The sequence below is a fragment of the Gavialis gangeticus genome, unplaced genomic scaffold (genome assembly GCF_001723915.1).
Source record: "Gavialis gangeticus isolate Ggan-Ray unplaced genomic scaffold, GavGan_comp1, whole genome shotgun sequence".
Lineage (NCBI taxonomy): Eukaryota > Metazoa > Chordata > Crocodylia > Gavialidae > Gavialis > Gavialis gangeticus.
The window spans coordinates 2,259,082-2,286,534 of NW_017729004.1; the positions used below are offsets into that span (position 1 = coordinate 2,259,082).

A 27,453-nucleotide genomic window follows, 5' to 3' on the forward strand; every position below is an offset into this window, starting at 1 on the left:
TTTTTTTTTAGAAAAAAAAAAAAAAAAAAAAGCAGTTCTTCTGTTGCAAAGACCACGAAAGGGTAGAGCATTTTGACGCTGTGAATTCCTATGTGAAATCTCTGGGTTTATCTTGTTTGCACACCTAACAGCACTAAAATTGCATAGCACCCCACCACCCCCTGTAAAAGGGTCTCTCAGTACCCAGGATGCCCTGGCACCCTGTTTGAGACTCGCTAACTTTTAGCTGTTTTGCAGGTGATGTAGAACATATCCAGTGATTTGCTTCTGTCTTTTAAACGTTAATCGGAGAGATTCATGCTTTGAAAGTGAAGAGAAGCACGGTCATCTGAGTGTTAGTATCTGCCTCAAAGCCAAGATATTCCTCGTTAAAATATTGTACAAACTTTACGAGACACTTAATGAACTTCATCAGAGAGTCATGGATGCTCTTGAGTGGTGACCTGGTTAAGATGGTGTCCACTTCGAATAGAAGATGAACAGCCTTTAACAGAGGCCCTTTGAGAAAAGTATCTTCCTACTAGTAAATGGCAGCGCTGCTATGAAATCTCTGGGGTTGGCGAGGAGTAAGTAGCGCTTGGATCAGACGGACTGCAGAGCAAGCTAGAATCCAGCTCCCTGCCTTAAAGACACGGCGTGAGTTTGCATATTCGCTTCTCTTCGGCATCGAGGTCCATGATTCTCAGCCATGGCGCCACAACACCCCTGGGATCATTTAAAGGGTACCAGGAAGTATCAACACTGTTAGATGTGCAGACACCTGCACATGATTCACAAAACCCCAGAGATTTTGCATACGAATTCCAGGCATGAAAGCTGTTCTGCCTTGTTGCAGTCTTTCCAAGGTCTTTGCAGCAGCAGTATTTTTCCGTAGTCAAAAAAACAAACAAAAAAAATAAAAGTGAAAGCTGAGCACTGGCGTTTTCCGAGGGGGACCCGGGGTCTAAAGAAGTCGAGAGCCCCTGATGGAAAGTGAATTGCAGCTTGCCCAAGGCCGGGCCCATCTGAGCGCTCCAAGACTTGCAAAGGATGCAAAACCAAAGCGAGAATGGCCCTGCCAACACCCGAGTGAGCCCGCCAGACTTCCAGCGTCTCTGCTAGCGCAGGTCTGAAGGGCAGCATCACCTGGCTGGGTGCCTTGCCCATTTGCGCTGCACTGAAAAGTGACATTTCTGTGTGGCAGCCTGGTGGGTCAGAGCCCAGGCCATTTGCAATTATTTCACTTCTTTAAGAGCTGATGTCCCTTTGCACAGCAGAGCATGGGGGCGAGGGGAGCAGGTGGAGTCAAAGAGCTCTTTGTGCGACCGTGCAGTCTGTGCTGCTTCAGTTAGTTTTCCTTGCTTGTGAGCCACCGGCTCTTCTCTAAGTGCCGCCACGCAGCGTAAAGCCCGTCCTGTTTGCCGCCTGGTACCCAGCGCTTTGGGCATGACCGTGTAAGCATAAGATGCTTCCAGCCCAGGCAGCCTTGAGAGCCCCGAGGTTCAAGCTCTGCACTTGCTTACCCTTAGTTATGCCATTGGGTTGGCATTGGGGCAGTCGCTGCCCTTCACACGAGACAAAGCCAGGCTGCAGTGTAAGGGTGTGCAGAGCTGCTGGGATGGTTATCACCCTCCTTGGTGGTGGGAGCATATGAGCAGCGGTGTGTAGAGGGGTTGCCCTGAATTAGGGGTAATAGAGAAGGGCGCTGTAGCCGTGTGCCTGGCATTGTCTCCATTGGGTTTTGTTTTCCTTCACCTTCTGTGCTCGTGGCATTATTCTGTGCTGTTCCCACCGCCAAGACCACTGGGAGGAAGCGACTTGCAGATTTGACTTGCCTGTCTCTTTCTTTGGGTTCAAAAGGGGTGAAAAGCCTCTTGGTAACTGTCTGTGGTTCCCATGCTACTAGCTTGAAACCAAAAAGTATCCCATCCCCTGAACCTCCACAACCTGCTCAAATAACCCTGTGATCTCCCCTGCATAGTTTCCTCCATCCCTGCGTGGTTGCATTAAGCACCTCTATGCCTCAGGGTGGAGGCCAGGTCCTTCTGCAGCTTCCTGGTGCACCTTTGGGTGCCATCAACTTATCCCGTCTCCTGCCAGATTTGTGCCCAGAGGCGCCGCCTATTTGAGAAGGGAGAGCAGGTTAGTTCAATGTGACATGCAGGGTTTGGCACAGCAGGTTTTGCAGCTCCAAGCTCATGCAGCAAGCGCTTCCACTGCCTTCAGCCTGCAGCAGGCCTTTGTTGGAACAAACCAGCCCAGTAGCCCAAACTGGGAGGGGATGGGGAGAGATAATGCTCTGTGACACTGGGCGATCACAACCTGAGCAGCTTGCCCGCCTTGCCCCAAAAAAGAAGGCAGCAGAGTGGTGGGGGTAGGTAGTCAGTACCCAGGGCAGATGTTTCTTGGAGACAACCGAGGGTTTTCCTCGCCAGACGCAGAGGCAGCTGCACTGCGGAAGGTTGAGGGAAAGTTATAAAATCCCTCGCGTTGGTAATTGCACTGTAACACGCATGAAATAAAACGGGGGGTGGGAGGGTTAGAGATTCTCCAATTTCCTTCTCTTGCCCTCTAGCAAAACAGACTTCAGCACTAATAAAGCGAAGCACAGAAAGCCAGCCAGCCTCTCTGTCGCCCACAATTAACCAGTTGTGTGCAGGTAGCCAGGCCCACGATTTTGGGTTAGCTTTTCTTTTTCTTTTCTTTTCTTTTTTTTCCCCCCCTCTTGCCTGTGGAAACTTCTTGTGGAGGCAGGAGGTCTTTCTCTCAAGTCACTTGTCTCTGTCTCCAGTCCAGCAGAGCAGAACACTCCAGTCCAGCATGCTGATCCATCACAGGAGCTTGCAGGGGATCTCAGCGACACGCATGTGTGTTCTTAAGAGCACAACGTGTTTGTGGCATGTTGCACCAACACGACAGAAGAATGCATCGTGCTACTTGAACGTGATCTGTCAGCCAGGCCGGGGGAAAGAGTCTCAGAGTTGTTTGCATTGGGAGTGTATAACATGGAGACCTGCAAGGCTCTTGGGTCCAGGCTTGGGTTTCCTATGGGTCTTGCCATGACTCTGTGCCTTTGTGCTGGAGGAGACTGCCAAGTAGCACAAAACGTGGTGGTCTGATAGCACCCGAGGTGCATTGTGAGGCATTAACTTGTGTGTACGCCTGCATGCACGCTCTGTCTTGGAAATGTAGACCATTTGAAACCATTAAAAGTGGGCATTGACTTGGAAACCAAAATGATGCCGTCCGTTAGTGGTATAATGGCTCTGCCCTTTATTACAAGAAGAATGGTAGCACCATCTATAGTTCGGGTTGTCTAACACTTCCTGTTAAAGCCTTGCTTATATCTTTGCCAGATTTCATCTCTGGGTTGAGGTTTTTCCCGATCCAGGTGGTCTGCCTTAGGCTGGAGAGGGTTTGGGGGTGTTTTTTTGAGTGTCAGTTGGTTTCATTTAAAATGGTGCCATCATTTCAGTGGACGATAAGCTGAACAGGAGCCAGCAGTGTGCCCTTGTTGCCGGGGCTAACAGCATCCTGGGCTGCATTGGGAGGAGCATTGCCAGCAGATGGAGGGCAGTGATTCTTCCCCTCTATTCAGCACTGGGGAGGCCACATCTGGAGTCCTGTGTCCAGTTGTGGGCCCCCACTGCAGAAAGGATGTTGAACGAGTTGGAGAGTTGAGTGGAGGGCAATGAAAGTGGCTGTGGGGCTGAAGGACAGGACTGGTGAGGAGAAGCTGAGGCTGAGGGAACTGGGCTTGTTTAGTCTGCAGAAGAGAAGACCGAGGGGGATTTGATAGCAGCCTTCAACTCCCTGCAGGGGGTTCAAAGGGGATGGAGCTGGGCTGTTCAGTGGGGGCCGACGACAGAAGGAGCAATGGGCTCAGGTTGCAGCACGGGAAGTTGAGGTTGGATATTAGTAAAAACTCTCTCACGAGGAGGGTGGTGAAGCACTGGGACAGGTTACTCAGAGAGGTGGTGCAGTCTCCATCCTTGGAGGTGTTTAGACCCAGGTTGACAAAGCCTTGGCTGGGATGGTGTAGCTGGAGCTCGTCCTGCTTGGAGCAGGGGGTTGAACTAGATGCGACTTTCTGAGCTTCCTTCAACCCTCATTTTCTATGATTTCAAAACAGGAGAGCAGAGGAATAGTGTTCTCTGCCCACATCCAAAACATCGCTCAATCATTTTGTTGAGTAGCTTCAGTGCAACATGCCTTGGAGTAGGAGTTGGCTAGGATTGCACCTTGTTCGGTTGCATTGGTGGCAGCTTTGTCATCACCAGGAGAATCTCTGGTCCAAATTTGGGCTTAAGAGTCTCAAGCTTCACACAGACCTTAGCACTTTTCCTGTGGCAGCTGAATTCTCCAGTTTTCTTCTTGCATTGAGCATGCCTAGTCCCCACAAATTCTGTATTTAGATCATCTCCACCTCCACGTGGCAGCTGAGTCTGCTGTGGCCCAGGCTTGCAGGGACCGAGCAAGGTTTTCTCTGTAACTGCTGCCGTGGCACTGAGCATCAGCCTTGCAAGCAGGGGTGTCCTCAGCACTCCCTGTAGCGGGGAGGAGGAGGATGTATCTGAATTTATGTAAGGACGACAGGGATAGGGGAGGATGGGAGTAGGGTAGGGGTAGGCAAAATCTATCTATCTATCTAATGCTGAGGCCATAAAATAATGGGATGTGGAAGAAAGAAGGAAAACATTTGTAGGGGGACCTGCCTTTTTCAGAAGGGTTTGCACAAAACTCCCCCAGTTCATTATGTTCTTGCTTTATCTGTAGCTTAATTGGGTGTAATTGAGAGCAGCTGGCAGCCGAGCTGAGAGCAGTGCTGGAAAGTGAGCAGCGGAAGGGAGTCTTGGGCCATGTAGGGCAAGGACGGGCGTGTTTGGTGCACTCCAGGTGGGGCCGGGAAACCCCCTCCAGCTCTCCCAGCAGAGCTATAACAAAATAACTGTCCTGCTACAGCTGTGCTGGACAGCTTCCATGCAAAGACAGGCACTTGGAGAGGAGCTGCCAGAGCACAAAGCGAATCGCAGAGGCATGGAGTGCACACAGGGCTGAGGTATGGGCTAGTAGATGAGCCCCTGGAGTCATGACTTGCTGCAGAAACACTGGATCCCAGTTCAGAACAGGCCAGAGGCCCTGGTCACGTAGCAGATACATGAGCAGCTTCTGTACTCGGTACCCTTCCTTATTCGAATGCATACCTCCACAAGAGCATTTGGAAGAGAAGGCAGCTGATCCCGGGCCAGCCCCATGTCATATCAGCGGTGGGAACAGGGAGCAGTCTCATGGTGTGCCAGGATTGGGTCTGGCTTGGATTGGTTCGGATAGATCAGAAGCTGATGGTGCAGACCCTTTCAAACCCCTTCCTCCTCTTTTTTTTTTTCAGTCTTCCAAGAAGCCGAAAACAGCAGAGGCCGACACGTCGAGCGAGCTTGCTAAGAAGAGCAAGGAAGTGTTCAGGAAAGAGGTACGGGCAGCAAGGCAGGCTGTCTAGAGCATGGCTGCTGGGGGTGGCCAGGGGTGATGGGCAGAGCGCAGCATTGCAAAAGGCTAGTGTATACCAGGAGCTGAGCTTGCATCAATCATTTTGAGACTGACACCCAGCAGTAAAGTTCATGTGTTAAACATTTAATGATTGCCCCCCAGGAGAATGCAACCCACAGGTGGGTGTATTAAAGGTCCTCCTTTCTGCTGATCCATGCAGAAGCTGTTGCTGCCAGCACAAAGCCTCAGTCTTTGGGACAAGCAGCTGCAGCTCAGGCCTTTTACTCCGCTTGCTCTCTGGTCCTGTGCTGGCAAAGCAAGCAGCTGTCCCAAATGTGCAGTGCAAGGGGCAGCAGCCCCACACACGGAAACATGGCCTATTCTTGGCCTGTGATGGGGTGTGAGCTGTCAAGGACACAAAGTTTTAATTGTGTTCAACGTAGCCTGTCCGTTCTCTCCGCAGTCACCTGGAGCAGAAGCCTAAGTGTCAGTGTGGGGCGAGCAAAACATGGCGTGGGGCTTTTCCCTGCTTCCCTGTAACAGTTTCCAGGCAGAGAGCTGTCTGGGCCAAAAGCACGACAGCACAAAGTCTCTCTCCTTCCCCCCTCTGCAGATGTCCCAGTTCATCGTGCAGTGCTTGAACCCCTACCGCAAGCCGGACTGCAAAGTGGGCAGGATCACCACAACGGAAGATTTCAAACACTTAGCACGCAAGGTAAGGCCGTGTTTCTGCCACAGCTTTGCCCACAGACGGGCTTGCACTGTGACTCCAGAGAAGGCCTGCCTCGATTTGCTGCTGAGCCCCATCATGCTTCACAGGGGCAGGGCCGCTTCTTTTTGAAGGGTCTTTAATGCAATGCAGATCCTTAGCTCTTCTCCCAGTTTTCTCGGCCCCAGAGCTGGGAGGTGGGGCCGAGTGCAGCAGCAGAGCCCCACAGCCCTGCATGCCTCCGCAGTCCACAGGTGGACCGAGAAGTTGTTGCCCCCCAACCTGGTTGGACACTGAGCACCTGGGGTAGCATGTGCTCTTCCTAGCATGTTCTCACCTGCCTTTCAAACACCTCTTGAGCCTTGGCTTGCTCCAGGCAGGAGCCCTCTTTGATCATTGGGTCTGGATCATACCCACATCTGGATCCAGTCCACAGGCAGGTGGAGAGCCCATGTGGAGGAAAGCCTTTAGAGCACCTCCCCGAGGCACTCCCTGCTGCTGGCAGGTCCCTGGTGCACTGTGACCACCCACATCAGCTGGTGGGAAGGGAACTTGAGGGTCAGCTAATAAACCCCCTGGCAGAGATGTTGATCCTGAACCATCTGGGCTCTATCCTGTCTGATACATCCCTGATAATAACAGTTTTAAAGGAATTAATAAGAAATCCCCATTATAGGCCAGGCCTCCCATAGAAGTAGTGTTGCCCTGCCCTTCCTTGAGGCATTGGCTTGTGCCCTAGAGTAGTACAAGTTATTCTTGTTCTCTTTGCTCACCGAATCTTTTGAATCCTCTTGGTCTCACTTGCATCGAGTGGCAGTGAGTCCCACCAGTTCATTCATAAAATCCTAGAAAATGAGGGTTCGAAGGGACGTCAGGATGTCACATCTAATCCAACCCCCTGCTTCAAGCAGCACCATCATCCTGGGCGAAGAGATTTGCTTCCTAGCCTTTTCTGGTCTCGCAGCCTTTTAGTGTCTCTGGATTTTTTCCTTTGCTTTTGTGATCAGAGAGGGCAAATTAGACGCAGCATTGCTGAAGGGGCAGCTCAATTGCTTATGTGGTAGGGAAATTTCTGAACGTTTACCTGTGCTTTGTCTAAAAAACAAAACCAATCTTACCACCAACCCCAAAAAAGCCCCCTCTCCCTTCTTGTCCCCCTCCATATTCAATTCTTCTATTGCATAACCCTGTGCCGTAGCGCTGCAGCTTTCAATATCAGTGACCTCTGCACCCTTTTCTTTTTGCCTCTCTCCCCCCCTTCCCAGCTGACTCACGGCGTCATGAACAAGGAGCTGAAATACTGCAAGAACCCCGAGGACCTGGAGTGCAACGAGAACGTGAAACACAAAACGAAGGAGTACATCAAGAAATACATGCAGAAATTTGGGGCCGTTTACAAACCCAAGGAGGACACGGACTTGGAGTAACCACCACGAACCTGGAGCGAGACGCGACCATCCTCTTTTGGACCGGAGGAGAAGCAAATCCCGCCCCTGGCCCCAAAAGGCCATCAGCTCTGAGCGGGACTCGCGGTTTGGACCCGATTTCCATATTAAATGAAGCAGTCCTACGCCGTGGAGGGGAGGGCAAGGGAAGTGACACAGATTGTGGAACAGGAGCACGTTCTGCAGCTCCCTCCACTCTCCCCTGCCCCTTCTTTCCAGGCAAACCCAGGTCTCAAACATGGCGGTGCTGTCTGGCGCGATGACCCGTGCGCCCATCTTGTGTCACCAAGATCTGTATTATATTTTAACGTATATGTGAATATATTGATAATTTTGTTTTTTGTTTTTGTTGCTTTTAGCCCCACACGTGCTGATATCACGGGAACACTTTGTAAGGATAGTTTGTTTGGGCTTTTTGTTTTTTGTTTTGTTTCGTTTCCTTGGAGGGTGGGGGGGTTGTTTTGTTTTATTTTATTTTATTTTTTTGTTCTCCTGCAAGGTTTAATCTGTTATCATGTAAATAATCAGGAGCAGGCTGCCTCCGGATTTCTGGCAGGCCTCGTGCTATGTTGATAAGATTGATTTTACTGCTTAAATCATTTTACTTTATCCAATTTTTACTGAACTTTTTATGTAAAAAAACGGAAAAAAAAGAAGAAAAAATTTAAAAAAATAAAAACGAAATGAAAGAACGTACCTCCGCTCTCAGATGCGTGGCCCAAGGGCAAGGGGAAAGCTACAAGTTTGCATGGCGTTTCTGCTTGAAACCAAGTGGCGTGCGGGCTAAGAGTCACTGGCACAGACCCCGGTGGGGTAATTCCTCCTTCCCTTGGTAGCCCGTGTTGCTGTCCGTGTCTGAGGCCACTTCTGCTGAGGAGGGACCAGTTGGGTAATGAATGGTAGGTCCTGTCCTAGAGGCACCAGATGGACCAAATGAGTGAGGAATATGAGGGGCCAGGATTTCTTAGGGTGATATCTTTTCTTTTCTTAGGGTGATATCTGGACCAACTGTGCAGCCGGGATAAAGTTAAACAAGCTTTCAAATGCAAGACATCCTTCCTTGGGTCTCCGACTATATAGGAAGCCAGGTATACGAGGCGTCTTCAAGTCACCCGCCCACAGTCACACAGCTGGGCAGTGGCAACGCCACGGATGAAACCCAGGGTCTATTGCTGGGGGGAACGATGCCTTTCAAGAGGTGTCTGGTGCTACCCAGGTGAGTGATCGTCATAGATTATACCTGACCCCATCTGGTGTCACCTGTCCATGCTGGTGTCACAGCCGCGGAGAGCTGGAGGGAGGACAGGCACGGATGAAGCAGTGGGTGCTGCTCGTGCGGAAGTGGGGAAGGGTTTGGGGCTCAGGCTGGTTGTGGTGTGGCCCTGCCCACACCAAACCCCGCATCCCTGGGGATGCTTGAGGTGTTAACTGTCTAGCCATCCAGGAGAGCCTGCAGGCTTGGGGCCAGGTTGAGAAACAGCTGGCAGTAGTGGCACTGAAATGGGAGTGCGCTTTCTCCGTCTGTCATGCACAGTGCCTCCGAGTACAGGGGTTCATCACTAGGGCCGTCCTTCACTCTCGGACAGTGGTCCTCAGTCTGACTGGAGCCTCAGAGGAGAGCCAGCTCTGCAAAGAAGAGTGCATCCCTTATGCTTACGGATCCATAGTTGTCCAGGTGCCTCGTGATGGAGAGTGGCATTGGCAGGCCCCTAACTGGAAACATCAAAGGGCACTTTGGAGAGCCCCAGGAAGGGCCTGCAGCAGGGGTTAGTTCTGCCTCGGGCTGAGCCAGCTTGGTGCCGGTGAGTAAGTCTTGAGCCTGCTCCCAGCCCTGCCCGGAGACTTGAGCTTTCTCCATCCCAGAAGCACGGCCAGCGCAGGCAGGGTCTCTCCATGCATTGCAACCGGCTGCAGCATCCAGGCCTTACCTTGCAGCACGTGCACGCAGCCTTCAAGTCCAGCAAATGCTTTTTAGTGTTTTGCTGAACCGAGGGGCGACGGGTCAGCTCTTGATGGGTTCAGCCACGGGATGGGCAGTCTGGAGCCAGCCTTGGCCACGAGGTGGTGCTGCGGAGCTGCATGGTGCCCACGTTTACCTTCGGCCGGGCTCCCGTGGGCAGCCTGTCCCCGTGGCCCCGTGGTCTCTGCTCTCAAACCCTGGTGTGCCTGGATCAGGGGCTGTAGGACAAACCCTTCCTTGGAGACCTCTGGTCTCCCATGACCCAGCCGGCAACCCTCACCCTGTCCCTGAGGCCGTGGTGCCCAAGCTGGGGATGTCACCTGCCACAGACTGGTCCCAGAATGAAGGCAGAGGGTTTGGGGCGTCTCCGGGTACCCAGCTGGGCCCTGGGCTGGGATTCGATCACTCCCCAGCTCTGCCACTGACTTCCTGGGTGACCCCTGGGCAAGCCGCTTCCCCTTGGTGTGTGCCTCAGTTTCCCCCGCACCTCTGTAAGCCGGGACTAGTGGTAGTGTCCTCCTGGGGAAAGGGGTGGGAGGATTATGCATGCAGCAACCATTCATGCGAGAACAGGGGGCTCGGGTGTGCGCAGCAGCCCAGCTGCGTGCGGCTCTGCTCGTCCCAGTGCAGGGCTGTGCCCGGAGCCTAGCAGCACCCCTAGCTTGTTGACACCCCCCTCCATTGGCTTCCCTGGGCCCTGTCCCAGGCAGGGGCCTGTGCTAGCACTGCTTGGTGCATGTGTTTTTCTGCTGCTGATGCTTCGCTTCAGGGGACAGGAGAGGGGGCTGCGTTCCCCCATCTGGGCCAGGGGCCTGCCGGTAGCTTCATGCCTTCTGACAGCACTGGTTGAGCCCTCCCCCAGGCAGTGGAGATGGCTTCAACGTGCCCTGGCACAGAAGCATCCTCCATTCCTTTTGCAAAGGCCCAGTGCTCAGGGGCAGCTCAGGGCTTGGGGCCGTGGCTTTGGACAAAGCTGGAGGCTCTCTGAAGTCCCAGCTGGGGACCTTGGCAACACAACAAACCGTGTAGATGCAGAGAGAGGCATGTTCCCTGCTCCCACCCAGCTAGAGTGGCATGAGGGGATTTGACTGGGGTGATCCAGCAGGTCAGTGGCAGAGCTGGGCCCAGATCTCAGGGCTGGCTGGGCACCAGCACCACTCGTGTGAACCTTGGGGTTCAGCCTCCATGCGTCTCACTTTAGACGGGGTCCCAGCCCGTGTGCCCCCGTCCCCGCCTCCGCCTTGCGTGTCTGTATGCCCTTGCTCCGACAGCGCCCCTGGGCCTAGCCCTGGGGATCAAAGCGAAGGAGCTGAACAGCTGGCGGTGCATCTGCTGCTCATGGAAACCGGAGCCCGCAATTAATACCAGCCCTAGCTGCAGGGAGGTGGGAGGGAAGGGGAGGCTGGGGCGGCTTCCTAGGTATGGCTTCTCCCTCATGGGCACTTGATGAAGGCAATGGGAGCGAGCCCTCACCTGGACTTAAATGCAGCTACTTCTGAGGAGGGCAGGGGCTGAGCAACAAGGCTCCCAGCAAGACTGGGGCATGACCTAGAGGCAATGGTGGTCACCCCCTTGTCTTCACTGGGCTTCACTTGCAGAAGGAGGGGAGTGAGTAGGGTGGGATACTCGGAAGCAGCAAGAACTGGTGCCTGCGTTGGATAAAGAAGCACACGGGCCTGTGCACCGTCAGGGATGCTTGAGGCCTAGCTGTGACTGCTCTGCTCTGGGGCTGTCCAGAAGGAAAGCGCTGTTGGTCACTGGAGACAAAGACAGGCGGAAGGGGGTAAAGCAGAGGAAGTTTGGGCCATTGTGCCACGAAAATGACACAGCCGGTGACACTAAGAGATGATGGACACAAACGCTTGGTGTTGCCACACATAGCCACCCTTGGCTGAGACGTGGGTCCCCAGGACATAGTGTAGGAGGAATGAGTGGCCTCAGGTGCTCAACAGGTGATGGAGCTGGGCCATAAGCACCTCCCAGGGCTGCAGTCCCTTTGGAGGAGCAGAAATGCCCTCATACTCAGAAAGCCGTGGCTGTGGCTGCTGCCCTCGCAACCTCCTGCAAGAGCCAATGCATGCAAAGCACATAAGGTCCTTCCGTGAATTTGTTTCACCTGGCTTGGGCTAGACAGATATGCTCCGGCTGGCATGTGGGCCAAATCCCAAAGCTGCAGCAAGCTGAGTCCGTGGCCCAACTGCCCCATCCCTCCCCACAGAGGGCACAGCCCAGGGTCCCTGATGGGCAGCAGCAGAGGGAGAAACGGTGACAGCTGAAGCCCGCACCGCTGCATGCCTCAGGGTTCAGGGTACACTGGGCCCAAGGCAGAGCTGACGCACATCACAAGCCCGGGGCTGAGCAACGCAGCGTGGGACTGGGCCATGCCTGCAGAGACATGCCTGATGCCTGCAGCCCCTCCTGTTCCCAGTCAGCAGCTGGAGGGCCTCAGCTTTCCTGAGCCCTCCAGAGCTGCATCAGGCTCCTGTGTCCAGCCAGAGCCTAGGAAGGGGCTAGGCTGCAGTAGGAGCATCTGCTGGACATGCCTTGCTCCAGCCCATATTAGACCCAGGGGCCTGGTCTCCCCAGCCCCTTCCCAACCCCCTGAGCAAGCCGGAGGGGGGCTTTCCCAGCTGTCTCCGGTGGTCGTAGCCCAGCCTGGGCCCTGGGGAGCCCACTGAACCAGGCAGGAACCTGGCATCGTGGAGCTAGGTCAGGACCTGAGCCCCCTGCCACTGCTGCATGGTGTGGTCAGGGCTGTGCCCCACCCCAGAGGTGGCTGCAATTTTGGGTGGGGATCCTTAGGGAACTGAGCAGCAAATGCAAACAGGATCTGGACCATGAAGATTAGTTAATCTTCTCCCCAGCCACACAAAGCACCATAGCCCTGACACCACTGTCCCCTATCTGTATTCATCTTTTACACAAGCAGGACGTTGGCCGCTGCAATCCCCGTGCTTTCCCTGCAGCGGGTTCAGGCGTGAGGTCGGATGTTATATCAGGTAGTTTTACCAAGAGTTTCAATGAAGGATTTGTCTGGGAGGGTTTGGACAGGGCTGATCCTGTCTCCAGCTGGGGGCGGACTAGCTGCGAGCTCTGGAGCTCCCTTCCAGCCCTGCAGCTCTAGGTTTGGATGCTAACAGGAGACGCGGTGGATACAGGGAGGTTGGAGCAATGACTCAGTGCCGCTTGGCCGGGACTTTCCTTGAGCAGGCGCCACAAGCTCCTTACTCACCCCGCAGGCCTGTCCTCATCTCCGCAGGTTGCACCGGAAAGTGGCACCGCTCTCCAGCAGCTCCTTTCCAGCCTGGCTGTGCTCCCGAGTGCTCCCTGGGGGTTTAGCCCCCATGGGTCCCAGATCCATGGTGGCTCAGGGCCTCATCGGTCACTGCAAGGGCTGCAGCTGGCTGGACACGTCAGCAGCCGGCCCGGACCCTCCTCCGATGCCGCCTCACCCATTTTGCTTCTCCGCAAAGCAGACTCGTAAGCCCCGACCCCCCCGCCAGCTCCCTCCACCACCGTGACCCTCCCGGCCCCCAGCACTTGCTGGACGACAGACACAGCGCAACAGAAGTCTCTTTTAATGCACTTGTGACCATTATACCCATGTCAGCAAAGGCGGCAGGTTTCTGCCCAACTACGGGATGATCCCCCAGGAAGCGAAAGCGGTCAGTGACGCTCCATGCACCAGGATCAGAGACGAGGAGAAAGGGACTTGCCTAAAAAAGAAACAAAGAAAAAAAACCCACCAAAGAAAAGAGTACATCACGGGTTAAAGCCACGGGGGCTTGCACCGGTCACCCATGCCCTCTGGTCCCCATGTATTCCTGCCACATTGCGCCCAGCCTGTCCTTGGATGGGCACGTGTGGTGAGGGTGCCCCTCAAGACATCACGCCCTGCTCCGTGCCGCATGGCACCCTGAACGGTAGGCGGCCTGGGGTGATCTGCGTGCTGATCCTAGCTGAGGAGACCTTCAGTTTGGTGGGCAAGCCGTGGGCAGGGCCGGTGCGTCGTGCAGGCTTGCAGCGCTAAGCTTGGCTTGCCCAAGGTCTGACTTGCTCGAGCCTAGAAAAAAATCCCAGGCTGCGGCATCAGGGAACTGAGCTTCGCAGCTGTCGTCAATCCGGTTCCTGTTCCCAGCCGAGCGTGGCTCAGGTGCCACCTGCCCCAGCCACAGGCCAGATGTTGGGTGCATCAGCTGCCCGGGTCTCATGGGAGCACCGCTGATCTGGCTGGGTTTGGTCCTCCCAGAAGTTTGGGTTTGGGGAGAACTTCCTGCAGGGCTGGAGCCCGGCCTTCACCGCCAGCCCCCAACACCTGCGAGGATGGATGCGGTGATGTGTCCACAAGGCGTCGGTGCAGGGCTCCCTCACGCCATCCTGATTTCAGCAGAAGACAGGGCTGAACGACGAGGTACTTCTCGAGGTCCAGCATCGGCAATAACCCAGAGCCGGGCATGGAGTGGACATCTCCGGGTCCTAGAGAGGGTGCAGGAGGTAGGCACTTTCCATCAGTCCCAAGGACTGCAGTGGGGCAGCAACTGTGATGTGCCCGTGTGCGCCAATAAGCGACCGATGACCTGGTTCGGGCCTCCATCCACCCGGGGAGCTAATGAGTTGTTCCTTTGCCAGCCGGAGTGGCAGATGCTCCGGATGCAGGGGTGGGGGACAGACCCACGGCTCGGGGTGCTGCAGGGCCACCCTGCTCAGAAAGAGCCCTGTCCAGCCCCTGGCAGGCAGCTTGTCTGGGCACAGGGTGGGGATCCTGGCAGGCAGGGGCTGCGGTGCTGCATGGTCCCGCAGGTACAAGGCATCACAAGGTCCTATACATAGCACCAGGTCACACCGGTGGTGGCCAGCAGCATCGTCCGGGGGTAGCGGGAAGGCTGGGGGCAGCCCCGACCCATTCCTCCTGGCATCTGCTCTGCCCCTTGGCACAGCTCAGCAGGCGCTGGGGCCAGTTCCCAAAGCCGCAGAATCGCAAGGTCGAAAAAGGCATTGGGCAACTTCCTTGAAGACTGAGTCTCGGGGCACCAGCCTAAAGGATCTGGGAAATTTCTTTCTGGCCAGGGACACAAAGGAGTAGGAGAAGCAGGTGCAAGGGGGGGGTGCCCACGGGGACACACACCACAAGTACGCGAGGGAAGGGCAAAGCCAGTTCAGGACCAGGCCATTCCAAGGTCTGGCTTCAGCCCCTTCCTGGCAAAGGTCCCTCTTGCAGAGAGGAGTGGGAGTAGGTGGCCAAGCTTGGAGTGGGCTGCGAATCCCGGGCTCCCATGGGGTGGTATAAGGGATGGGGAGGGAGTGGGCGCAAAGGGAAATGCGGTTGCCCCTCTCTGCCGAGATGCCAGCATCTCTCCCTGGCCGGCGGGGGGCACCCTATGCCCTGCCACCCTCACCCACAGGCAGCAGGAGAACCCAGGAGGGGCCTCTTGCTCCGCAAAGGTGAGTCTGTGTCACAGGAGGCTGATGGGGCCCTGCCAACGGGCTGCCCCGGGCTCGTGGCATCTCCCTGCTGCGGCACCCGCAGTCCCGGCTCCAGCCAGCAGAGGCAGCAGGGTCCCACGGGAGCTGGATCAAGGCCGGTGGGCTTGTCTGTCCCAAAGACTCTATGGCTCTGTGGAGTTTTCTTACCATAGTTTGGCTTCATTGCTTGTTAATTGGCTTCCCCCCCTTGTTTAATTAACGAACAACGTTCCTTTGGCATCCTTCCCCCTTCGTTCCCATGTCCAATGCCTCTTGCTTGTCCCGCCCTCGCGAGACGCCATTACACCACCGAGCTCGCCTCTGCCGGGCTGGTCAAGTTGTCCACCACGTCTGGCCGCTCGATGCCAGCCAGCGCGGCGCACAGGGCCTCCAGCGTGGCCCCTTCCTTGGCAGACCAGTCCGAGAGGAGAGTGTGAGCCGGGGCTTCGCCCCTGCCGAAGGTGTCGATGGCTTCGTCCTCGTAGCCTAGCTGGCTGGCCAGATAGCGCCAGTCCTTGCTGTGGCTGGGGCTTTCCAGCAGCTGTTCCACCTCCTCCTGCTTGTGGGGTGGGAGGTTGATGTACAGCCGGGGCTCGGCCTTGGGCGCTGCAGAGGGACAGGCAGAGAGAGGCATGGTCAGAGGCAGGGAGGACACGTATGCACCACTGCAGCTGCAAGGGCCACCACCGCTGGGCTCCGTGGCTGCTACGAAGGGCACTGGGCAAAACTCCCCTCTCAGCCCCCTGGCCTTATTCAGGATGCAGACACGGGACACGGTTACACCAATGTAAGTGCTGCACCTGGGGAAGTTGCTCCCTTCCGGGGTAAAACGACCTTTCTGAGAGCCAGGAGCAAAACTGAGAGCAGTCGCACCCCCTTAGCTTCCTGCAGCACCCACACTTTCAAACCAGCTGCTGTAGAGAAGCAGGGGCATTTCTATTCAGGCAGCCCTGCAGGAGTCAATTGATGTCTACCCGATTCCTGCTAAACTCTCGTCACTCCATGGGTGTTAACAACCCTCTCTCCTTTTTTTTAATGGTCTTGATGCTCCACAATTCAAACTATCCTTTGTTTTGCAACGTTGCTGTCTGTCAGCCGGTCCTGGGCCTGTCTCTCTCCTATTTCACAGCCTTGCAGACTGTGTTTACTTCTAGGTAAAAACTTTAATGTAGGTGTGGGAGATTAACTCAGGTGCAGAAACGACTGACACCGAAGTGTTGGAAGCCCTGTCAAGATCTAATCGGGAAGATTAGATTTTTGTTTTATGAATCTGAATACGAGATGTATGTTTAACTATGACGACAGCACTAATGAAACCATACCTTTTGACCCTTCTTGGCCTAGTTTTTTTTAAATTTGAGATATAACCTGGAAAATCAGTGCACGTTCCAGTAAAGTTGGATTGTTTTTGGTTTGATCTTGCACTAAATCATGTAGCACTAGCCACCTGGCATATTAGAACATCTTCCAGTTTCTCTTTAACTGGAGGAAAAGGTATGTAGTGCTGTGTGATTGCGTCCCCCACTATCTGCACTCACTTTCAGTCCAGGGTAGCCACTTGCTCAAGGTTGCACAGGCTATTCTGCCCCCTGTAACAGCACCTACAGCAATGGGCTGCCCTGAAGGAGAGAAGCTATGCTGCCGTGAACGTGGTTGCGTTGGCACCTGTGCTTTGCTGCTACCATGAAGGGGCAAGAGCAATAGGGGCCTGCCCCGCTGCTTGGCCCTGCACCCAGGTGCCTGGAGCTCCCAGGGTGAGCTGTGCTGGGGGTTTCTTGCATTGCCTAAGTGCAGCATTGGCTACGTCAGGACCGTGGGTGGGAAAGAGGGTGCTGGAGGATGTGGGACAGTGATTCAGCCCATCTCCCCCATCCCCACTGAGTCAGCACCAAAGCACAGAGGTCATCAGGGCGATTCTTCTGCACTGAATCACAGCCGGGAACCCTTGTTGTGGGCAGTCATCAGAGATCCTATCTCTGCGGTGCCTTGCAGGGACCCCCATGTGGCTCTCCTAGCTAGGCATCTCTTTGCATTGGGAACGCCTTGCAGGGTGTAGCAATCTCCACTTCCGGTCCTAAACTGCTGCTGTGCACGACGGGAGCGCCTGCGCTGCCGAACTCGGGCCTAGTCCGTGCCCAAAGTGCCCCCGTTACAACGCCTGGCTTCTGCCCGCAGAGCTGATGCACATCTGCAGTGCAGAGCAAAGGCCTCCACAGCTGCCAGGAGCGGACCCGCCATCTCTCCCACTGCGCCTCGTCCCCGTTTGCCCTTTGCCTCGTGGCAGGGCACCGCGCACGGGTGCTGTGCAGCAAACGGACCTGGGTATGAGGCTCTTCGGAGAAGCCGGGGCCTCTTGGATGCAGAGGGCTGATGATGGAGACAGCCCAGGTGCAACCTTTAGCCACTCGTGGCCGTGCTTCATCCTGGGCGCGAGGAACTACTGCCCCAGAAGCCGCCCTGGGGTGCAGCAATCCCAGCCCCCGGCCCGACTGCTGGCCTGGGCCCCTCACAGTCAGCTGAGGGGGAGCGGCACCAGCCCCCCACTCACTAAAGCCTAGTGGGGCTGTTATGTTGCAGGGGGGGGGTCTCCTATTTGCTTCCAATTATAGAAGGTCCTGTAATTGCTACCAAGCTCTCCTGGGAGGGGGGCCTTGAAACAGCCAAGTCCATGCTTCCTGGGGCCCCTGAGACCGCCAAGCCCGTATTCCCTGGGAGCCTTGAAAGCACCAAGACCCCAGGGAGCTCCCCGGGGACCCAGACCCGGCGCCCTGGTGCTGAGTGCGGCGGGAAGCCGTTACCCTTGTTGAGCTGATGGTGCTCCTGCAGGCTGTGCGTGTCCAGGAAGACGCCGCTGTCGCTGTGCAGTTTCTCGCCCTCGGGGGAGCCCCCCAGCTCCCCGGCCCGGGCTTTGGCCAGCTGCTGCTTCTGCTTGCAGGTGTTCCAGCTGTTGGGAGAGGCAGGGCTTTAGCACGGGGGGGGCATGCATTAGGAACAGAGGAGAGGCTGCAGGGCGAGGGGACGGCACTGGCCTGGCCTCGTGAGAGCATTCACGGAGGGCCGAGACCTCAAGTGACATGCCCAAGTCCGGACAGGCAGTGGCAGCGCTGGGGATCCTGCCGGCTGCGAGGCCCTGTCTGGTGTGGTGAGGAGCCTCTCCCTGCCCTCCCGTTCCTCCTGGAGACTTCCTGGCACTGGCGGTCCCCAAACATCTGGCAGCAGATGTGGGGCCCGGGCGTCTGTGCTTGCTGGGGGCTTGGCTCTTCTGGGAGAGCTGCTGGAGCCGGGGTTTTATTGCTCCTTCGGGAGGGAGACAGGCAGAGACCCCATCGGAGCCCCCTCGGCCCCGGGCGTGAGTGGAATATAAAGGACGTGGCCGAGCAGGGAGGGGAGCGGGGTTGTCCCCACCCCAGGCCAGGCACGAAGGGCCCCAGGGGCTGTCTTTCCTCTTCCCGATACAACAGCTGGCCGCCTGGGATCCTTTCAGACCGAGCCCATTAATCTAACCCTCCCCACTGCCCGTCCCGCTCTCCGCCGCAAAGGCCGGGGACCGAGCGGCAGAGGTGGGTCTAATCCCAACCCACAGCGAGGTTTAATCCTATTCAACGGTCAGGCTCGGCGGCGAGCCGGGCGCAGCGGGACATAGCCCTTGTGCGATGGAAGAGGCTCTGCTGCTCGCTGGGCATGTTAAGAAGTTGTGGGGGCGCAAAGGGACCTTTCTCTTGCTCTCTTCCTCCAGCCCTGCCTGTGCGCCAGCCCGAGGGATGTAGGGAAGCCAACCCCTGCCTCCGGAGCCACGGCTGGGAGCTCCTAGTCATCTCTTCCCTATAGGGTAGGAGTCGCCTCCGGCTCGCAGACTGGTAAACTGAGGTGAGGAAGTCGGTGCCGGAGGCAGAGTTGGGGGGGCCCCGTCCCGACATGGCACCGTGCCGTCCTTGGACAGGGGGAGTCTTGCAAAGATTTTAGGGAAAGGGGAAGCCTTGCCTAGCAGTGAGCTCCTGCAGAAGGACTCCTGGGCTCTGCCACTGACTCACTGGGGGCCCTTTGGAAAGTTGCTCCCCAGCTTTGTGGCTCAGTTTCCCTGCCCGTGAGCAAGAGCCGAGATGTCCCTGCCTGAGGGGTACAGGAGCCAAAGGGGGGCTTCCCCAAAGCTGGGGAGGGACAGGGGGGTTGGGCTGGGGGCAGCGAACCCGGGAAGGGAAGCCCCTCTGGCCAAGTCAACATGACGACAGCCGAGACAAGGGGAGCCCGGCGCCCCCCCAGCAGCGCCTCTCGCCCCACGTACCACTTGAAACCCACGTAGGCCAGCAGCCCCACCACCACGGCGGCCAGGATGGAGCAGTACACGGGGATGATGTTCTTGCTGTTGTCCTCGGGCAGCGGCGGCTTCCTGGGGAGCTCCTTGCGGGGATCCCCCTCGCCGCGCTTCAGGATCTGCAGGTCTTTGTCTGGCAACAAACCAAGCCGAGACCGTAAGCTCCTCGGCAGAGACACGCGCACGTCCCACGGCCCCCTCCCGCTGGAGTACCCATCTCTGACAACGCGGCCGTTCCCTTCTCTGTGCCTCAGTTGACCCCCCTGTAAAATGGATGCATTAACCAAGGCCAGTGGAAAACTCGCCATCAGCAGTTCCCCCCCCCCCCAATCAGAAAATGACATTAATACAGTAGATATGTTTCTGGAAGAATTTTGCTGTTTGTGCCTGATTTTAAGGGTTTTTATTTTTGCCCAAACGGAGATGCTTTCGGTTTCTGCCAACCCCAATTTTCCGGCGTTTTAAAGTCAAGACTGTTGGCATTTCGGCTGCCAAAAAAATAAACAGGCCTCTAGGTTTTTTGGATCCAAGTGGGGGAAAAAAGGAAAAAAAAAAAAACCCCAAACATTTCAGCAACGATTTGCAATGAGAATTCATTGTCTGGCCACAGGATTTTTTTTTCTTGTGGGGGGGGGGAAGATCTCTGCAAATTAATATCTGCTTCCCTAGAAGGGCCTGGGGATAAAGGAATGTTTGCAAAAAACTAATGGTAAACCCAAAGCCTAAATATTATTCTTGTCGTGCTGTCTCTCATTGCAGCCCTTTCGATGAGCTGTGAGGAAGTGGCTGGTTAGTATTAGCAATAATATTTGATTGCATGGTCATGCCAGAGGCTGGAGCTCTGAATCTGCTCTCGCAGTGGTGTAAATCAGGAATGCCCCCCCGCCCTGTTGCAGTCACTACCGGGAAGGGACACCCGGGGCCTTCTGCGAAATGCAGCTGCTGCTGGAGAGGGACGTGGCAGCGCCCGGGAGCGTGCAACGGGGCCTTTTAGGACAGGAAGGAAAGAGAAGTCTCGATTGCAAAGGACACGAAGGGCAGGGGTTCGGGGTCTCACGAACACCGGCAGAAAGCACAGTAGATTTGCACCTTATAGACAAACTAAATCAGAGATGCATAAGCTGGCGCGGGTGGAAAGCGCTACACTGCCTGGGATGCGTATGGGACAGGGCTCAGATCGCTCATGCGAAGGCAAAAGACGGGGGGCTTTGGGGACTCGCCCAGTCACACAGGTGTCTGCGGCACCGCTGGAAAGTGAACCCACATCTCCAAACCCCCCGGTTAAAACCGTCCCTTCCCCTCCCCGAAGCCTCCCCCCGATCCCAGCACCCAGCAGCTGGCCCAACGTGCCGCGCCAGGAGCCCGCCAGGGGACACGGCAGCTCGGATAGCGGGTAAAGGCCTGATCCTGGCATGAGCAAGGAGGGGGCCCATCTGCTACCCGATGCCCTCGCCCTACCCCGAGAGGCCAGGCAGCTGGGAAGGGCAGAGACCGCAGCTGGGACATATTCCCTCCCGGAGGCCCTCATCTCCATGGAAAAAAAAAAAAGAAAAAGAAAAAAAGAACAAGAAAAGCAAGCCTAAGGCTGGAAAAAAAAGAGAAGCTTGCTCTCCTCCTCCCCGCCCCCAGCCTGCTTTTGCCTGGCCACATCAAAGGCTGGCAGCCGGGCTGCGCCAGGAGATTCCTCCAGTGCCTGCGAGGAGCATCTGGTCTGTATGCGGGGAAGTGATGACAAGCGCGGGGCGGGGGGAGATGCTGTCTGCGAGGAACAGCTGGAGAGGCGACAGCTCCCCTCCGCCAGGCAGGACGGGGAGCTTTCTGCTGCCTCGAAACACCAGCCTCCCCCCGCCTCTTGCTGCCGTCGAGCTCTTGCCCCAGCCCCAGCTTCTCTGGACACAGAAAGCAGGCCTGGCTGGACTCGCGAGCACCGCTGTCCTCAGCCCCCAGCCCCAAGCATCGCCCAGGCTCCGTTTTGGGCCGAAATCAGAGATTACCAGTCAGCTTCTCTTCCAGCATACTCGGTTGCGGGTGGGGGAGGTCTTCAGCAGAGATCCCCTTCAACCCGATTCCCAATGTTTGTGCCACGGCATACTTGGGTGGTGGAAGTGTCCTGCAAAAAGTGTCCTGGCTCCACGAGATGGTGCAAAAGGTGTCCTGCAAAAAGTGCCCTGGCTCCACGAGATGGTGCAAAAAGTGCCCGGGCTCCATGGGAAAGTGCAAAAAGGGCTCCAGCTCCATGTGAAGGGATCAGGCCCTGGCTGTGCTGGCCCCATGGGGAGAGATTGAGCTCTGGCTGGGTAGCGTGTGCAGGATCGGGTCCACAGACCGGCCCTGGCCCCGGCCCACGGACCATCCCATCCACACCAGGGGCCAAAAGGCTGCATTTGATGCTGTATTTTGGCTGCAGACAGACCTACATTTGCAGGTGTAAGAGTGATGGGTGCCATCAATTTTAATGCAGGATCTGAAAGCGTGCCAGCGCACCCCAGGTATCAAAAGCTGGGAATCGGTGCCTTAAATTGTGAGGAAACATGCCCCGAGTTGGAGTCTGTCATCGCCGCGTCCTCTTGGGACCCTGGCCCGGCCCCCGCCAAGGCTCTCAGCCTGCCTCCCCCCAGGGAGGACAGACCCCCACCCCGGAGGGTGCCTGATTCAGACCTGGGTTCAGAGCCCTGTTAGCCCGTGCAGGCAGCCAGTCCTCTGGCTCTGCGCCCGGGTCCCCCATGAATCCCCCAAGCACAGGGGCATCTGCCCCGGCCTTCCCCGAGCCGGCGGACGATTTGAATCCGGAGCCGCGGGGAAGGTGATGAGATCTCTACTCGGCGCGTGAAAACGTGAAGGCCTCGGTGAACCTCTATTTATCGCCACCGCCCTTGGGAGAAAGGGCCTCTCTGTTCATTTGGAGTCCTCGTGCCTTAGGCCTCCACGTGTTATCCTGACAAACAGAGCTCTTCCTGCAAAAACCGTATTTTAAAATAATAGAAAGGAACTACCCCCCACCCCGCCAAAAAACAACCAAGCACGAAGCGACATTTTGGGGCCACCTGCCTCCATCATAAAAACCATACAAAAGAAGACCCAGGCCTGGTGTCAGCGGTCCTTGCAGGTCATTTTGCCTTCTCACATCCTGTCCAGCTCACCCCGTCCCAAACTGGGCCCAGACGGGTCCTTGCAAGCCTCCTCTCCATCCCCCAACCAGACTTCCCCCTGCCGCGGCTCCCTCCTTTGCACAGACAGGCAGATATTAGTCCGGTCTCGGGCGCTGGATGCAGGGCAGGCTTTTAACCATCTGCTAAATAAAAAGAGACTCAGACTTTCACTCCGGAAGTCGGAGGTTGTGACCTCGTCCCCTTCCCGCTCATGCCTTGGGCTGAAATTGGGAGGAACTTGACGGCACCGGAGCATCGCAGGGCTGGGAGCGACCCAAGGGACGCGGGACGTTCCCAACCCCTTGACGGGCCAGCGTGGGAGCCAGGGCAGGCCCGTCCCTGCAGCCCCTCGAGGAGGCCGTCAGGAGGAGATCTGTGTCCAGAGCCCTTCCTTTGCTTGGGCACTCCCTCGTTTTTTTGACTGCAGACAAATAACCGAGCGATCCGGCTGCTGCAAAGAGCTCGGCAAGCCCGCGACAGCTCCAGCTGTTCGACTCTTATGTGAAATCTCCGGATGCCTCTTGTGAATCGGGTTTGCACCCCGAATGGTGCCCACATGGCGTGGCCCCCTTGAAAGGATCTCAAAGCACCCTGGTTGAGAATCGCTGGGCCAAGCTGAAGACAGACCCCCGGCCTGTGCCAAACTAGCCAACTCGGGGCCCCGGAAACACCAGCCGCGTCGATGCGCGTCCCCTGCATCCCCGGTGGGTGTTGCAGGCTGCTTTGCTCCCAGAGCTGAGCACTTTAACAGCTGCACAGCTCCCCGGCTGCGCAAAGCACCTGCGTGGCGTCTATGTGGGTCCCAGCCTTGTTCTGGGTTTGAATCCAGCTCCCATCACCTCGCTGGCTCCTCTGCTGTGCAACGAAGGGACCGCGCCGGCACCCTCCTTCCCCTGGGAAAAATCCAGGGGGCACAAGGATGCGGCTGGGGACCCACGGCAGAGAGGAGGGGTTGCCCCGCACGTCGGCGATGAAGATGCAGCGTTGTTGCCGCCCGGCCCTTTAATGTGCTCCTCTGCAGACAGCTTCCCAAACACGCGCGTGGCCCTGGCCCGAGCGGGATTAGAGCGCGGGCAGGCTGGACAAAGGGGAGATTAAGGACAACCCAAAGAGCCTCTGTCCTTGCAGACAAAAACGCAGCGATTGCCCCCGAACGCAAAGCCGGGGAGGCAGAAGGGGAGCAGAGCTTCTCCGGGCCCAATCCTCCCTGGCGCTCAGCCCTGGTCCCGGTCCCAGCACAGGGCACTTGCTTCTTTAGAGACATTTAGGCAGGCGGGGACAGACAGAGGAATAGGACGCATAAGGAAAGGGGGCAAAAAGCCATAGGGCCAATACTCCAGCCAAGGAAAGGTGCCGCTTGATGAGGTCAGGGCCAGGCTGCCGGGTCAGGGCGGTCTCCAGTGGCAGGAGACCAGATGGGTTGGTACAGCGCCTAGCACCACAGAAGCCCGACAGAGCCCGTCCCTCGCACCATCCCCCTGCCCGCCGCGGTACCTACCCATGCACAGCGTGTTCGAGAGCGGGCTGCAGGGGCGGATCATCACCTTGCTCTCGTTGCACCCCGGCTGGCAGGGCAGGCAGGGCAGCACCGAGCTCTTCTCCTCCGAGTAGAAACCGTCCGGGCACCTGCTGCAGACGGCGTCGTGAGCTGGCCCGCACGGTGTCACGGCACCGTAGCCCTCGGGGCAGACCTGGCATGGGAGGCACTGGCCGCTGGTCCCATTGCCGGCCTGCAGGTAGTGCCCGTGGGCGCAAGGGCTGGCACACACCATGTCGCTGGTGGGGGTGCACGGCTTGGCTGCCTGCTCCAGGCACGTGGAGCATGGCTGGCACGGCTCCGTGGCACTGCTGACCGAGGAAAACGTCACGTCTGTTGTGGGAAGAGACACGCGTGCTGAGGTCAGGGATAACAGGGCCGCATACCCGCTGATGCTACCTGGCACCCATGGCTCTGCTGGGTGTAAACCCAGCCAGGCTGCTGCATTTCCTTGGGGCAACATCTCGGGTAAGACACGACCAGGTGCAATAAACCGTTACTGTAGCACGGCGGCCCAGCAAAGTTACCCCCTGCTTCGTTAGTATGAGATGCCGAATTAACAAGCGCTCAGGCACGGGGTTTTCTCTGGGATATGATGGGAAAAGCAAGTGCCTGAATGGGTCACTTGCGACAACCCATGCAAACCAAGTGACCCCATACGAGCCTCTTTGGGGACTGGCAGGGCCCAGACCCCAGACAGGACGGAGCCTCAGTTGGGGTGCCCCTGGCTGTAACCCGCCCACCCGGCCCCTGTGTACTCACTCGCTCTGCAGGGCTCGCACTGGGTGTTAGCACTGCCGCAGGGGACGGACACCCCGAAGCCGGGGCCGCAGACCTGGCAGCACTCGCCCAGGGAGGTGTGGTGCTTGCTCTCGCAGCCTTGGCTTCCTGACACCTGGGGGGCGACAGGGGAAGAGGTGGAAATGAGACGGGCCACGCGGCGGATACCGCACGGCTCCACGTTGCACGTGACGAGCCCAGCAGCCACCTTACAGGCGGAGTCACGAAGTGCCATGCGACCTGTCACCACCGGGCAAACCGAGGCACAGGAAGGCCAAGTGATATGGCCGCGGTCAGGGGACCCAGGGCTCTTGGCTCATCGTCGCACACAACTACCTAGAGCAAGGGCTCCCCATCCCCCTACCCTCTTCTCCTCTCCCTCCCCTCCCTGCTCTCCTTTCACACCAGGGTGGATGGTTTTGCAAGACGGGGCTGGTTGCAAAGCTGTTTTCATACCAGAGCAGAGGGAATGAAGGACCGAGACCCCTAAACTGGAGGAGGGAAGAAGCATGGTCTCCCGACAAGCCCCCCTTGCTCCTCTTTGATCCTCCCAGCGGGAGACGGGTGGGCAAGACACACACACACACAGCACCTCTGACAGGCCCCTTTGAATATGCACATATTGACACCGCACTGCAAACACATCGGATTAAAGCAAAAACTGCAGCATCAGGTGGCTAAGATCATCCCGGCCAAGGCACCGGTCAAAGCCGCTGCTCCCCAAAGCTTCTGCGTTTCTGATTTAGTTAGCCTACAAGGTGCAAATCTACCTGCCTCCTGTCTAATAGCCTTCCGTCAGGCACAGCAGATGTGTCCGGGACTCAATACAGCACAAGCAGGAGACAAAAGCACGAAGGGACAGACATGGAAAGCGCCAGGGAGGCAGCTTTATGATGGTCAATAGAGGGGGTAGGGTATAAAACAGCACTTTAAGCACTCTGCGCGCCCATTAGTGGCGCTCACCGTGCCCCGCACTTTAGGTGCCGCGGCAGACAGGCGCTCCCGTGCAGACCCACTGGCGAGACCTCTCTCGGCACTGCCGGTGGAAATGGGAGCAGCGATTGCAACGTCTGTCCTACCACTGTTGCAAAAATAAATTAATACAGTAAAAAATCAAAATCAAATAGAAATAAAAAATAATACAATAAAATAAAAAGCTAATGGCACACTAGGACGTATTAACAGAAGCATCCTCTACAAGTCAGGGGAGCAGGGCTGGAAGGGACCTCCGGGGTCACCTGGTCCGACCTCTTCTTTACAACAGCACTCCCGCTTTTTGCAGGCTACTATCAATCCCGCCCAGTTTCCTCTTCTCCAACCTAAATAATGCCGGTTCGTCCCATTTTTCCTCAGTAGTCAAGTAACACAGGATCAGCCCTGATCCACCAACTCCAATGCCTTGTCTCCTGCAGCGGCAGATAATTGCCAGGTACCAAAATCACAGGATCTCAGGGTTGCAGCAGATGTGAAACATTTTCCAATCCTGCCCCTGCATGGATGCAGGATCGGCTTCATGGACGCAGGATCGGACCCGACGCGCCCCCCCACGCCTTCTTCAACATCTCCACCATGGGAGACTCCTGCCCTCGGCACTGACCGCAGCACAGTTTTCCTGAGATTCAATCTGGATCTGCTTTCCTCTTCTTTCAACCCACTGGGCATGTCTACATGTGCATTTAAGCATGCCTAAATTTAATGCGCATTAGCTTAATGTGCTTTAAGCAGGTTTAGGCAGGTGTCTCCATGTGCAGGCATTAAAGTGCACTAATGCTGTGTGTGGACTGACTTGGGATTCAGGTTAGTCCCAGGTCAGTCCACACACACAGTGTTAATGCGCTTTAGTGTGTCTACACGTGCATTAATGCATCTTAACTAATTGCACCTAAATTTGATACCTGTATTTATCAAATTTAGGCACAATTAGCCCCAAATCGCCACTTTCAAGGTGCATTCAGGGAATGCACATGTATAAATGTGCCCTAATGCGCCTTAAATTTAGGCTAATGCGCCTTAAAACATCTCATGTAGACGTGCCCATTGTCTTTTGTCCTGCCTCCTCTGACAAGAGAGAACCAGTTTTCTCCTCTTTTATGGCAGCCTCTCAGACTGCCGTCGTATCCCCTCTTCCTCTCCCATTCTCCCAGGCAGATGCATACCTAGGTCCTTCCCTCACCAGCTTTCCTCAGAAGCTCTACAGAAAAGTTGCAGTAACCCCACTATAGCAGCGGTCAGATAGGCCGGTCTCACGCTAGATCTCCACCCGATCTCGAAACGTTAAGAGTTGCTCAGGCCTTTGATGCGGGCAATCAATACCCCTTCCAAAATGTGTCAGCCACAACTCTGGCAACTCTGGCTTCTCCATATAAAGTGGCTGAGCTCTTTGCTTCGGTGACAGCCTATTTTGGGGTGCAAAATAATAATAAAAAAGGATCTCCTTCCTTTGGTTTTGAATTTGCCGCCTCTTAATTCTGTTGAATGGCTCTAGAAAGGGGGGTGCCCGCGTGCACCAAGGTGCACAGGGCAATGACCGGAGCAGCACTGCCACTGCTGCCCGGCTGTAACGGGTTCAGGGCCTGACAGCGCCCCTGAACAGTCCCGATGGGAATGAATCTGTGGCGCTCCCTCCTCCCAG

At 56.4% G+C, this 27,453-nt stretch overlaps 2 protein-coding genes across 3 annotated transcripts in view; one reads left to right on the plus strand and one right to left on the minus strand.

Annotated features, from left to right (window-relative positions):
- SETD2 (SET domain containing 2) overlaps positions 1–8,313 on the plus strand; it is a 162,393-nt gene extending 154,080 nt beyond the window's left edge. For both annotated transcript variants that reach the window (XM_019508021.1, XM_019508020.1), the window contains exons 19-21: positions 5,369–5,449; positions 6,080–6,181; positions 7,441–8,313. In XM_019508021.1, the coding sequence (XP_019363566.1) occupies positions 5,369–5,449; positions 6,080–6,181; positions 7,441–7,602 (345 nt within the window). In that variant the 3' untranslated portion in view covers positions 7,603–8,313. The remainder of the gene's footprint in view (positions 1–5,368; positions 5,450–6,079; positions 6,182–7,440) is intronic.
- Positions 8,314–13,137: 4,824 nt separating this feature from the next.
- On the minus strand, positions 13,138–25,585 carry LOC109291158 (tumor necrosis factor receptor superfamily member 16-like). The gene is made up of 5 exons (XM_019508022.1): positions 24,804–25,585; positions 24,003–24,374; positions 19,326–19,488; positions 17,842–17,987; positions 13,138–15,649 (listed from the first exon to the last, which is right to left on the minus strand). Exons 1-5 carry the CDS (start codon positions 25,054–25,056, stop codon positions 15,345–15,347), a joined length of 1,239 nt encoding a protein of 412 aa, XP_019363567.1. The 5' UTR covers positions 25,057–25,585; the 3' UTR covers positions 13,138–15,344.
- Positions 25,586–27,453: the final 1,868 nt, after the last annotated feature.